The following is a 13,617-nucleotide window of genomic DNA, read 5'->3' as shown; positions in this document are numbered from 1 at the left end:
CCGCCCCGCTCACCTGTACGCCCAGGGCGAGACGCTGCGCAAGTTGGCGGGCGGCCGGAAGCGGCGCTCGGCGGGCCTGCCCCCTGCCGGGCAGCTCGCGTTGCGCGCCTGCTCGCGCGGGCCCAGCTGCAGCGTGTGGTGGAAGGCGCTGAGCACGCCGGCCGCCAGCCGCCCGTACAGCTGCTCCAGGAGCTCCTCGGGCCGGTCCGCGCAGCCCCGCGGCCTCGCCGGGCGCCGGCCCGCCCTCACCGCCGCGCGGCCGGGCGGCAGCGCCAGCAGGAGCCCCGCCACGAGCGTCCAGACCTGCGGGACAGGCCCCGCCGCAGACCGTGAGCGCGAGCATGGGCGCCGCGCGCGCCGGCCCCCGCGCGCCCTCGCCGCCCGCCCGCCGCCCGCGGGGGCCCCGGGGTCCCGCCCCCCGCCGGCCCGCGCGCCCCCGGCCCCCGCCGCCGCCGCCTCCCCGAGCCCGGGGCCGCGCGGGGGGCGGCTGCGGGGCGCGCGTGCACGTGTGCGTGTGCCTGCCGGGCTGCTGCGCGGCGGGCTGCGAGTGCCCGTGAGGCCGCGGACCCGGCGCCGCCGGCCGCTGCGCTCCGACCCGGACCGCACCCGGACCCCGCCCTGCCCCGCCTCGCCGCGCCGCCCGCCGTTCCCTTGCGGCTTCTCCGGGCGCACGGACGCCGAGGGCTCCGCGCCCTCTCCTTCAGGAGCGCCCCGTGGACCGCACTCACCAGTGTGCCCAGCATCTTCCGACAGCGCGCGCAGGTTCGGCGCGGAGGCGTGAGCCGCGGCGCTGCAGCTGAACACACCCGGGGCCGCCCCGAGGGCGCGCGTCGCCGGCTCGGACTGCTGGGCGCGCGGCGCGGCCGCAGCTGGGCGTCCCGGCTGGCGGGAGGAGGAGGAGCAGACTGGCCGGGAGGGCCCCGCCGCCGCGAGTGGGCCCGCCAGGACCAAGTTAGAGGAGGCAGAGTTTGGCTCAGGAAGAGGATTTCTCGAGGAACGAAAGCGGGCCAAGAATAGAATAGACCAGCTGGAGAAAGATTAAACCCAAAACCTAGAAGGATTCGCCTTGGAGTTACTTCCTGAGTTCTCATGTTTTGAAGACGTATATTAGAGATTTTCAAGTCTCATTTTTTAATAAGGCGAGGGGAGGTTTTTTTCTCCTTTCTCCTAAACCTGTAAAATGACCCTGTGCCTATCAAACCCTAAACTCAAAGCGCTGAATACCCCCCGCGCCCCACTTGTGGCTGTCAGTGGGCCTCACTTGGTCTGTTGTGGCGATGTTGGAACAGTCTTACCCCATGATTACTGAATTGTAAGTGCACTGGTCGTGTAATGCGAGCCTAATATTCTGTGAATAAAGAAAATATACTGAAATAAAGGACCATATACTTCCAGAACAAAAGAAAACCTCATGTGTTTATTCTGCAATAAATGCTTAATGCGTTTTAGGTGGCAGCTAATGAACATGATTATGTTAAAGCAGCCGTGCTTTAAAAATGAAAACATGATCAATACCAGCTGAAAGCTTTTTGAAAGTGTAAAACATGTAATTTATGGTTCCCTAAATGGTTTTCAGCTTTGGCATTTGACTAAATTGTAAACCATTAGTTAAACTACGTTTCATTTGTGCTATATAGAAAAATACTTTTATATGCCTTGAGTAATCTGTGACTGAAGTTTAGTAATTGCTTCATTTACTGCTAAAACTCCCTCTAAAATCCGGCTTTAAGCAACTGATAGCTCTTGGTGAGTAAACATTTGGGTTGTAAAACACTTTGACTAGCAGATAAATGTTCTTTGTTTCCAGTAAAATGGGAATAAAGGCGTCAACACTCATGTACCGCTGGTTCTATTTAGAAAATAAAAGCTGTAGGAGTCTAGGAGTGTCTCTCAGGAGTGTTGCTTGGAAGTATTCTGCCTGTCTCATCTTTTTGTATGTATGGTCGTGGTGCCAGTCTGCTTTATTATCTGTTTTCTGCGGGCTGATAAAATGACAGCTCATTTCTCTCTGATTACCTTGGAGGTGGAAAACATTTGCTTTTTACAATAGTTTCTATCTTGTGAAAGGCCACAAGTGTGAAAGTGCTCATCAAGTTGGTAGAAAATAAAACTCACCTGTGAGACTAAACAGTTTTACAAACAAGGGCAAATAGGTGTTTATTGAATAATGAATTCTACAAATGTCAACATATTTATGAAGTTATAAAATGCACTTGTTAATGAGACCAAATTGAATACACTCAAATGGAAAAAAGGCTACGAAATACTCAAACCAAACTCACCATATTTCTTTAGAAATTCAGTGCCTACAGTGTTCTTTACTGAATGTATTTTCATCAGTGTAATCACATCCTCTCCCCGGTTCTTCTCCTTCATCCTCTGGTTTACTCAGCTAAAGACCAGCACAGCTGCAAGATTCAGCATTAACCAAGCTGTCAGGAAGTCTTTTAAGCTATTCCTTGGCACCAGGACCCCAAAAGCTAAAGTACGGTTGGTTACTCCCATGCTTACCTGTTGGGAGCCTTTGAAGCTGGAAATTCACCACACTACAAGGCTGGAGCATGGCCATCCCAAGAACAAAGAGCACCTGGGGCAAGCCACTGGAAGAAGCTGCTTCAGCCCAGAGCACGCCTACCCCGAGACAATCTGAACAGTGGGTTCTAGGACGACAAGGGTGTCATGTGACATTAAGTTGCAAAAAGGGGTAAATAAACACCCCTGCAGTGAGGAGCCAATGCCTTTCCTCCCATCAGAAGGATATGGGCTCCACCTGACCGCAGCTTTGTCTTCTTCTTTTCCTTCTCTCACAGTCCTTAACCCCAAGAATCTCAGGAGCTGGCACTTACTTTTCTGGGGTTACTGATGGATCTCCCCAAACCTTGGTGTCTTCTGAGGTCGTCCTCAAATATGCTCCCCTGGGAGCAGTCATTGCTGTCATCTTCCTGTCCACGGCTTTATTCAGAGAGAATTTTAGCCCCTGGATTCACCACTGTTCCTGTTTATCATTCCCAGCACCTTTCAGCTGCACACAGATGATTTCTAAATGACTTTTAGCTTCAACCTTTTTTGTTCTCATACCAAATATCAAACCATATGGCCTTGCCAAGGCATCACCAGCAGTCTCAACTTAGCTAGTAGTCCCAATAGTTAATTTCAGATGTCCTGACACAATCACATTCTTTTCCACTCTCACAATTCTGACATTGTCTAGCCTAATCCTACCATTTTTCATAATTACTGCATTTCCCCAGTGCTAGAGGTGGGACCCAGGGTCTTGTGCATGCCAGATAAGAGTTCTACACCAAGCTGTACTCCTAGCCCCACTGTTTCACGTTTGAGTTGTTTTCTTGTCTAGTTTGGATTTAGGATCTGTATTACCATGGTGTTACTGTACTAAATGCCTTGCTTTTTTCCTCTGCTATACTTTACTGAAATAATTTTTAAAAATTCATAGTTAAGCAGACTAGACTCAATTATAATTTCCAACAAACTTCAGGCTAGCATTTGCTATAGTTTGGATAAATCTCTCTTTAGTGGTCCATGTGTCAAATGCTTGGTCCTTAGTCCACAGCGTTATTGGGAGGCAGCAGAATTCTAGAGGTGGAGCCTAGGGAGAGGAAGTCAGGTTATAGGGTATGTGCTCTTAAAGGGAATTGTGAGGTGCTGGTCTCCTTTTCTCCTTGCTTTCGGGCTGCCACCAGGGAAACAGGCCTCCTGCACCACATGCTCCCACTATAATGTGTTGTGCTGCCACAGTCTCAAAGAAACAAACAAAGCCAAGTAACTGTGGACTCAACCTCTGAAACAGAACCTCACTAAACTTTTTCTCCCTGTGGGTTACCTCAGGTGTTTTGTCACAGTAATAGTAAGCTAACATAACAATCTATACAGGTAATCTATTTGCTTTCCCAGCTCTATTCTTTTTTTTTTATTTTTAAATTTTTTAAAAATTAAACACAACAAAACAAGACATGAGAAAGCAAAGTAAGAGATGTAAATTTCAAAGCTAGACAATCTGAGATCTTCACTATCAATAGTTGTCTATGTCTTCACATACAGAGAATTCATACAAAACAACATAGTATAAAACTGATCAGAGGGGCTAGGGATTTAGCTCAGCGGCATAAGGGCCTGCCTTGCAAGCGGGCAGTCGTGAGTTCGATCCCTGGTACCGATAAAAAGGAAAATGACACACACACACACACACAAAAACAGAATGAGGAAGACGTTTTAGGTCTTCAGAACCAGACAATAGGGAAGTCACTAATGGCTGTTGTAGAGTCTCTCGTTCTCCTCAAAATAGCTGTCCATACTTTCATGTATATTGAAGTTCAACAAAACAAATAGACAAGGTGGGGAGGGGTTTCTTGGTTTCCCGGTGCTCCAGGTCCCGGCATAGCATTTACTACTTACGCAAATACTAATATGATTTTGTTTACTATGTTATTACTGTTATGGTTTAGATATTGTACAAATGAGCTTTCTCATTATTGAAACAATACCTGGCACTCACAACTTGAAGAAGTGTTTAATTTATCTCACAGTTTAAGAAGATTCAGTCCAAAGTCAGTTGGATCCAAGGCAGCAGCATCATGCCACAAGGGCATGGAGGAAAAAAGCTGCTTGGTTCACAGTGGCTGGGGAAGAGGGCAAGGAGTGGCACCAAAGAGGGATGGGTAAAGAACCATCTGCACTCCCCAAACCCATGCCTCCATGACCCATCCAGATACGCTCGGGAGGATACTAATCTTCTAAGTGGTTTTTTGGTTTTTGTTTTTTTGTACCAGGGATTGAACTCATGACCTTGCATTGCCAGGTGGTACTTTTGCCACTGAGCTAAATCACCAGCCCCTTCTAAGTGTTTCTTAATCCCATGAAGTTGACATATCAGGACTAATTTCCACAATTCACCCCTTTCAACCTCATTCCCAAACATCTCAAATCATAATTAATTTGCAAATAAAGACATTAACAAGTTTATTTTTTCACCCAACATAATTGCCTTAGTTAGTTTTCTCACTGCTAAGACAAAATGTCTGACACCTATTAAAGACCCCTGCAGTGGGTTCCAGGCTGCCTGGAATTACAGCATACAGCAGAGAGAGCAAGAGACAAAATAGGGGTGCAGGCAGAGACCTGGGATGAACGGCTCTTCTTGGGGAACGAAAGACCATGAGGCACCCAGACTCTTGGTATTTATTCATTAGATCTGAATGAAAGGCAGTAGGTAAAGGGCACTAAGCGTTTTCAGGAACAGTAACAGCAACTACAGTGCATTAGGAGGATCAAACCATTCCTGCAAGGACAAGGACAAGAATGAGACGGGGCAGGGCCTGTCATCTCCAGCAGGTCTTTTTTGCCCTGTGAGTGCCACAGCATCATCAGCCCTGGCACTTCCAGCTGTGACCAGAAAAGATCAGGGAGTTTCTGTGTTCCAGTTTGGCTCAAGGGCAGGACAAGAACAAGCACAGATATCCCCAGACTCAATATAATTTGTGTCCCCAACAAACACCCAAAGTTAAGGAAGGAAAGATTTATCTGGTTCATAGTCCAGAGAAGTTTCAGTTCACTGCTGGCTGACTCTGAGGCAGGGTGGCATGGCAGGCAGACATCACGGAGGAGAAACTGCTCATGGTGAACAGAAAGTCGTGAAGCAAGCGAGAGACCTTAGCAACTTTTTATCCTCCTTTTCTATTTTATCTGCACTACCAGGATTAGGGTAGTACGAAACCAATCAGTGGACTGATTTAGTAATTCCTCTTAATATGGCAGACTTAATCTTTGCATTGCACTGTGAATCAAGTACACACTTTAGATCCAGCTGCATCTGAAAAAGTCCTGTCTGTGACTGCCTGAGGCCTTGGGGGACAATTAGACACAGACCATAACAACTATCCCAAGTACAACCAAAAGTGCAATAATCTCTTCCAAAGTCTCAATATTTCAGCATTTTTCAAAAATCCAGTCCCAAATCTCTTCTGAGACTCAAGGCAAACTCTTATCTGTAAACATCTATAAAGATAAAAAAACAAGTTACACAGTCCCAAGGGGCAATGGCACAGGATAAATATTCTTATCCAAAAAGGCAGGGATTGATGGATAGGAGAGAATTAGACCAAATCAAGACCAAAACGCAGCAGGGCAAATATTAAGTCCTGCAGCTCCATAGCTGGCATTTGGGGAACATGGTGGTAAACTATGAGTACTGCAGAGCCTGGGTGTCTCACTCCTGTCCCTTTCAAGTTTGAACCCACAGGAAATGATTTATCTCCGGGGGTGGCTCCCGTCACTGCCTGAAGCTGTTGCTGTCCTTGACAGACTCCAACATTTTTGGACTCTCTAACTTGCTGGGGTCTCTACAACATCTTGGACTTCATTCCCACAGCTTTCCACCCCAGCCTCTCAAGGAGCTCCTTGCCTGGCCTCCAAGGTCTTCGTCTGAAGTATGGTGGAAGCCTCCCTGGCCCACAACTCTGGCATTCTTCATGCTGGCAAAATCAGGATCATGTGGATATTGCCAGGTCTGTTGTCCACAACAGTAGAAACTAGGCCTTTTTAGACCGTAGCTACAGAAGACTCTGAGCAACTGTGTGGCTGAACACAGTGAAACGAATGCTGGGACATCAACCCCATAAGAATTCCTTTGTTTTGTCTTTGCTTTTTTGAGATAGGGTTTCACTATGTTGTTCTGGCTGGCCTTGAACTCACTATGTAGCCCAGGCTGTCTTCAAACTTGCAGTGGTCTTCTGCTTCAGCTTTGTGAGTGTTGGGATTACAGGCATGTATCACCAACTGCCCTAAGAGTCCATTCTTTTTCTTTCTTTTCTTTTTTTTTTTTTTATCAGTACAAGGGGTTGAACTCATGACCGCCTGCTTGCAAGGCAGGTGCTTATGGCACTGAGCTAAATCCACAGCTCTAAGAGTCCCTTCTTGAGGACAGGACCCACATATTTCTTTTCAAAGAAAAGACTGATCCTTTTGAGTCAGCCACAGGTGGGTTCTTGCTGATTTCTGAGATGTTCTCAAGGCATCCTTTTTTTTTTTTTCTCTCTGTACACTATGTTTGGTTTCTTTTTAATGACACTAATCTTTCAATGCCACATACTTATGGGTCCAACTTTGTAATGGTCTTTCTAGGCCAAAATTTAATTTTTAATTTTTTTTCTACTCTGTCTTTGATTCTCATTGTAAATTTGACTAAAAGCATTTATCATTAAACTCTACTACAGCTGAATGTTGGGCTGCCTTGAAATTTCCTACATCAGGTTAATTAGTCCATTACCTTTAATTTTAGTTTTCCCCAAAGTCTCAGGAAAAAAGGGGAAAACATATTCATATTGCCTGTTACAGTGTAATACATGTGGCCTCTAGTCCAACTGCCGATGGAGTCCTTGTTTCCCCTGAAAGGTCCTGAGCCTGGCCTTTCTTCTCTGTATGCTTATTTGCATCGTGTTCATCTGATTTCTAACCAGAATCTCCCATCAGGTTCCACTTACAGTGTTCTAGGGCTTCACTAGCCGGCATCTTCAGATCTTTCCAAAGTCTTCCCTTAAACCAGTTCCAAAGGTTTCTAAACCACATGATCAGGTACAATCACAGCAATGACCCCAATTCTCTAGTACCAATTTCTTGTACTGGTCAGGTTTCTCACTGCTATGACACGATACCTATCACAGGGCCAGAGATTTAGCTCAGTGGCATAAGTGCCTGCTTGGCAAGCTTGAGATCATAAATTTAATATTCGGTATTAAAAAAGTACCTATCACAATTTAAAGGAGGAAAGGTTTAATCTAGCTCATAGTTTGCATGGATTCAGTCCATAATCAGCTGGCTCCGAGGCAGGAAAATCATGGTAGAAGGATATGGCCGAATTTCTGGTGCCTGAGAAGCAGCGCAGTGAATGGCATAAAGGACCTCAGGAAAGAGACCATTCATAGCGTCCAAGGCCATAACCTCATGATCCACCCAGATAAGCCCAGAGCATGTTCTACTAATGTTTTAACTGTTTCTTAGTCTAGTGAAGTTCATGCATCATGATTATGGTCACAGATATGTCTATGACATATCTCCCCCAATGTGTTGGAAGCTCAGTCTTCAGTGTAAAAATTATGGTGCAGATACTGTAAGAGGTGAGACCCAGAGGCAGGCTTTTAAGTTCCTTGGCTGCGGGGAGGTACACCCTCGGAAGAGATTCTGAGACTCTAGCCTCTCACTAATCAAAGCCAAAGTGGCGTCTTAATCTTGAACATCCAAATCTAGGAGATAGATAAACCTCTTTTCTTTATAAAGTTAGCCTGCTTCAGGTAATAGCAGTAATTAGAAACAAGTTAATGCTGTTATTAATTTGATTTTAAATCCTACAGTCTTTCTACTTGTTTTCTCTTTGCCTATCTGCTCTTTGAACCTTTCTCTTTTATTTCCCCTTCTTGGTATTAATCAAGATGCGGGAGTTTACTGGGATTGAACCTGGACCCTTTTCATTAATCTCATACCAGGCCTTTTTTATCTTTTAATTTTGAGACAAGGTTTTGCTAAATCACCAAGTTGCACAGCCTTGCCTTGAACTTGTGATTCCCCTGCTTCAGCCTCCCAGAGTGCTGGGATTATAGGCATGCAAAACACACCCATTTTATTTATTTATGTATTAATTGGTACCAAGGATCGAACTCATGACTGACTGTGCACTTGCGAGGCAGGGGCTTATGCCACTGAGCTAAATTTCCAGCCCAAAACACACCCATTTTAAATCAAGAATTTTTATCATCCTCCACTAGCTTTATTTTTTTCATTACCTTTGTTTAAAAATTTTTACTTTGAAATAATTTGATTTTTGAAAAGTTCTAAAAATAGTACAAAAGAACACCATATACCTTCCAGTCAGATTCAGTAATTGTTAAGACATTTTCATATTTCCTTTATTATTGTACTTTCCCCTCTGAACACTGAATTGTTGAATCTCAGACATCAGAACGCTTTGTCCCAAAATGCGTCCGTGTTTATTTCCCAGGAACACGACATTTACTTATGTAATGATAGTATAATTATCAAAATTGAGTAATTTTATAGATACATTGCTAATATACAGACCTATTCAAATTTTAATTATTCATCTTTACCATGTCTTTAAAACACATCTCATTCCTACCCCCAGCCCAGGATCTGGTTTGGGACCATGTATTCACTTTTGTTGACGTGCAGTCCCTTAGTCTAATCTGGAATAGTTCCTCAGACATTTTTCTGTCTTTTGTGTCCTCAATTTTTGAGAAGTTTGGACACCAGCAACAGTGTAAGGTGGCAGCCGTGGGTCTTGCAGTCCACCTTTACTTGCCACTGAACCCACAGTCACTAAGTTGATGAGAAAGTCTCTAGAGAATACAGAGAGCAAAAATGGATCCAAAGGGAAGGGAGTAAACAGGAATGCACAAGACAGCTTGCTGGATTGTCCATGAAACCTGATCCTCCAAAACCTGAGCCTAAACTCAGAAAAACATCTGCTAATAAAGAATCTGGAACAAAAATCAACACAAGTGATAAAGAGGAGCAGGAGGAGGAAGGTAGAAAGCTAGAAAAGATGGCCCAGAAAACTGACTCTGTAGACAAGGAGGGAGAGTGAACTGCCACAAAAGTTGGGATGGGAGCCAGGAGCAGCTGCCGTGGGGAACTGGAAGAGAATCAGGCAGCCAAATCACACCTTCAGTGAGTCGCTGGTGCATGGGCTGGGAGACAAGAAGAGTAGCCCTCCCATAAGCAGTGGGCTGATTCAGAGGAAATCAGGCTGGGATGACAGTAATTGAGGTAAGAGAATATCTTAATGTTTGTGCTGTTTGACTGACTTTGCAGGTCTAAAACTGGTGGCCTGAGAATCTAGCTGGAGGATAACAACATGCACTATCACCAACTGTGGGGAGTCCTTTTGTCTTGTTTTTTTTTTTTTTTTTCTGTACCAGGGATTGAACTCATGACCTTACGCTTAACAGGCAAGCACTTGAGCCCCTGAGCTAAATTCCCGGCCCCCTGTCTTGTTTTTGAAATCAAATGTTTTGCTCCATTTTACTGTTTTGTTTTACTCCTGTAACCTGAGCAACTATTTTGAAGATAAAAATATACAACAACCATGATTAAATCCCATTTTCTTGTTTTGAAAACCTATTGTTCTTTGTTGTTGTCATTTTGCCTGTTTCTTTTTATTTGATTCTTGATTTTTCTGTTATTTTTTCTTAATTTCTTAGGGCTCTACTAGTTGGCATACAAAATATATAAGGATGAATATTTTTCTTTTTTTTTTTTTTAATTTTAAGGAGAAAAAAAGAAAAAAACCAGAAAAAGCATACAAGTTATACAGAATTTCAAAAAATAAACAGTAGGAAATCATTAGTTAATTACATATTGTCATCTTAGAAATAGTTGCTCAAGTTACAAAATTAAAGCATATAGAAAGGACTTTCAAACAGTGAAACTGCAGACAGTTTTGTTCAATGATCCAACAAAACTCAGTAATGTGGTTATGTATCTTATACACTTAAATATATATGCAGTGATAGAGCACTTTCTTTTGTACAATGACAATTACACATTTTGGGTTTTATTACTCCCACAGTTATTATTATTTTTTTTTGAAGTAAAACCAAATTTGACATAACAGGACAGAGTCAGTCAAATCAAAAGGATGGACATAATAGATAATGTAAAAACAAAATACAAGGTGATCAACAATGGTTACCAAATGCCTCTTGCTATCTTAAAAAGAATTGCCTATATCACCAGTTATAATAAAATTGAACAAAACAGTAAAGAACAAGACCAATAAAACCAAAACATTGGAGACATTAGAAGCATTCAAAAGAAGATAATAGTCACCAGAATGGGCGTCACAATGAATCTTATTGTCTTCACAGTTGTTGCCTATACTTTCGAACTTGGTACTATAAGCATAACAGAATAGAGGAAAATCAGTCAAAACAAGATGGTGAGAGCAATACAGGGTTTCAAATCAAGTTAATAGGAAATCAGTGTGGGTTACTATAATATCTCCTGCTATTTTTATTTATTTTTCCCTTAATTAAAGGGATAAAAATGAAAAAGTAGATAATAAAAAGGAGATTGAGATAAAAGAGAGGGCATAACAATGAAACAGCGCAGGTCAAGACATAGCCATTTAAGCAAAATAGTGTTTCACCACAAAATAATCTCGACATAAAAGTAGTTACCATAGTGTCTCTTTCCTTAAAATCTTTGGGTATAACTTCGTATACTGTAGCATCAAACATATCAAGACAATGTAAAACCGTTCAAGAGAATGACAGTATTACAGGGTATTTAGAATCAACTAACAGAAAATGAACAATGGTTTCTGTATAATCTCCTTGTCTATAAAAGTTTTTATATTATCACATATAATAAAATCCAATAAGATACAATAGGTTAAAACCAATGGAGACAGAAGAACAAAAGCTTGATGGGACTTCAAAACAAGAGCATACTAAATCAGCACTACCTATTATGATGTCTTGTTTTCTCCAAAATGGCTGTAACTACCATCCAACCTTCTCTGCCTCATTTCTGTTGAGCTCTTTTTCTGTCATTAGTTGTCAGTTTGTTTTCTTCATTTCACTTTCTGCTCCATTCATTGTGGCCTCTCTGCCACTGTTTCTGGAATCTTGGTATTTTTCATTTTTAGAATATCCTACGGTAATCTCTGTAGAGTTGAATTGGTGGTTGCAAATTCCCTTAGTTCCTCTTTATCCTGGAAGCACCTTGTTTTTCCATCAATTTCTAGGGACATTGTGCAGGATATATCAATCTTGGCTGGAGGTTATTATCTTTCAAAGCTTGAATTATTCCCCCCCCACGCTCTTCGTGATTTGATAGTTTGTGCTGAGAAGTGTGCTGTAATTCTGACGGGTGTTCCCTTGTAAGTGATCTGTTTCTTGTCTCTGATGGCTTTTAATATTCTGTTCTTATATTGGATTTCTGGAATTTTGATTATTACATGCCTGGGTGTAGCTCTGTTTGGGTTGTAGGTGGCTAGGGTCCTGTATGCCTCATATATCTGAATATCTTTACCTTTTGCTAAATTAGGAAAATTCTCCTAGATTATTTCTGTGAATAGCTTTTGTAGTTGATTTGTTTGTGTCCCTACTTCTTTTATATTCTTAATTCTTAAGTTATAGATCCTCATCATCTTCTAGCCTTTGTATTATTGCTGTTTGTTTTATTTTTAAGAAGTTTTTCATTTCATGCTCCCACCTTACAAATCTGTCCTCCAGTTCTAATAATCTATCTTTAGTTTCTTTCAAGCTGTTATGCCAGTTTTCAATAGAGTTTTTAGTTTCCTGGTAATCTCTTTGAACCTGCTTCACATATTCTATGTTTTCTCTATTTTCTCCACCAAACAATTCTCTCCTTTTTTTCTGTTCTTCCATTCCACCATCTGTTTTTTCTTGGGTGGTGCTTAGCATTTCTCTAACTATTCTACTTATTTCTTGCTTTATTTCATTAAATACTTCATTTTTGAACTCGTCTATGAGGCTCTGGAGATACTGCTTTATGTCTATTGGTGCCATCTCTGATATTGCATGTTTTCTGTCTTCGTTCTCTTTTGCATTTACCTTTCCTGGATCAGTGTCCTCAGGATTGGAGTCTGAGGACCCTTTCTTGTTGCTTCCTCTTCCCATACTTTTTGTTCCTTCCATACAAGCGTATGTAGGAGGCCCAGTTTTTTTTTTTTTTCTCTTTGTCTGTTACAGTTTGTTTGAATCCGCTGGCTAGGTGTTCCTGCCCACTGCAGTGTACTAGGGAGACACAGACCTGGGCAGCCTCTGCTGGGTCCGTCCCACCAGATCAACCTAGTGAAGGCTTCACTGCTAGGGTGCACCGCCAGGCGCAGGGACCTGATTTGGACTAGCCTACTGGATCTTAGTCCGCGGCATCACCAGGCCAAGCACTCCCCACCAATCCCACTTGAGAGGGGAATATGCGACTGAAGTCACTGCAGGGTCCTGTTCCAGCTAGTCTGCCCGTTCCCAGAATGTCCTCTGTTGGAGCCTCCTAGTCTATTAAAGGGTCCCCATTTTTCTCACTCATTGCAGCTCGATGCAGGGCTCCCTGCCAGTCCCACTCTCAATGCCATTTCATTTGCAGATTCCCGCTCTCAGAGCTTACACACGTCTCTCTCCCTGCCATGCGGATTGGGACGCAGCAGTGGCAGCAGGAAATTCAAATCGCGGCTTCCAATGGCACGGGATCCAGCTTCCATGCTGAGATTTTATCTGTTTCTGTTATAGCATCAGGATTGCATTTCCAGTTGGTTTCTCTCAGCTTAGTTTGTTCCTGGGTTGGCAGGGTACATTCCCCTCAATTAGGACTCCTCACCCGGCACCACTCCTGGATTCTAAGCTGGTAATCTCAGAGGGCCTCGTGGCTGCTGTTATTTGTCTGCCATGTTCTTCCGGAAGTCTCTAATGTTAAATCATTCTTGCATCCCTGTCTCAATTCCCGCTGCTGACGTCTCCGCTGGCTCATAGGTTCCGAACCCAGAAGCGCGCATCCTAGTGATATTTTTCTTTTTCATCAAGTAAAATACTACTTTAATATTGGAAGTAAAATACTACTTTAATA

At 43.4% G+C, this 13,617-nt stretch overlaps 1 protein-coding gene and 1 pseudogene across 3 annotated transcripts in view; one reads left to right on the top strand and one right to left on the bottom strand.

Moving 5' to 3' along the window:
- Positions 1-1,405, bottom strand: part of Il17d (interleukin 17D) — a 61,798-nt gene extending 60,393 nt beyond the window's left edge. For 2 of the 3 annotated variants that reach the window (XM_063232489.1, XM_063232490.1), the window contains exons 1-2: positions 729-1,405; positions 14-303 (exon numbers count right to left, since the gene is read on the bottom strand). In XM_063232489.1, the coding sequence (XP_063088559.1) occupies positions 14-303; positions 729-1,091 (653 nt within the window). In that variant the 5' untranslated portion in view covers positions 1,092-1,405. The remainder of the gene's footprint in view (positions 1-13; positions 304-728) is intronic. The other variant, XM_013141020.2, reaches the window with a different exon arrangement.
- Positions 1,406-9,353: 7,948 nt separating this feature from the next.
- LOC111753678 (high mobility group nucleosome-binding domain-containing protein 3-like) lies at positions 9,354-9,613 on the top strand (annotated as a pseudogene).
- Positions 9,614-13,617: the final 4,004 nt, after the last annotated feature.

The sequence above is a fragment of the Cavia porcellus genome, unplaced genomic scaffold (genome assembly GCF_034190915.1).
Source record: "Cavia porcellus strain 051 isolate PalLab524CR breed Dunkin Hartley unplaced genomic scaffold, mCavPor4.1 scaffold_21, whole genome shotgun sequence".
NCBI lineage: Eukaryota > Metazoa > Chordata > Mammalia > Rodentia > Caviidae > Cavia > Cavia porcellus.
This window is presented reverse-complemented; position numbering and strand designations above follow the sequence as displayed.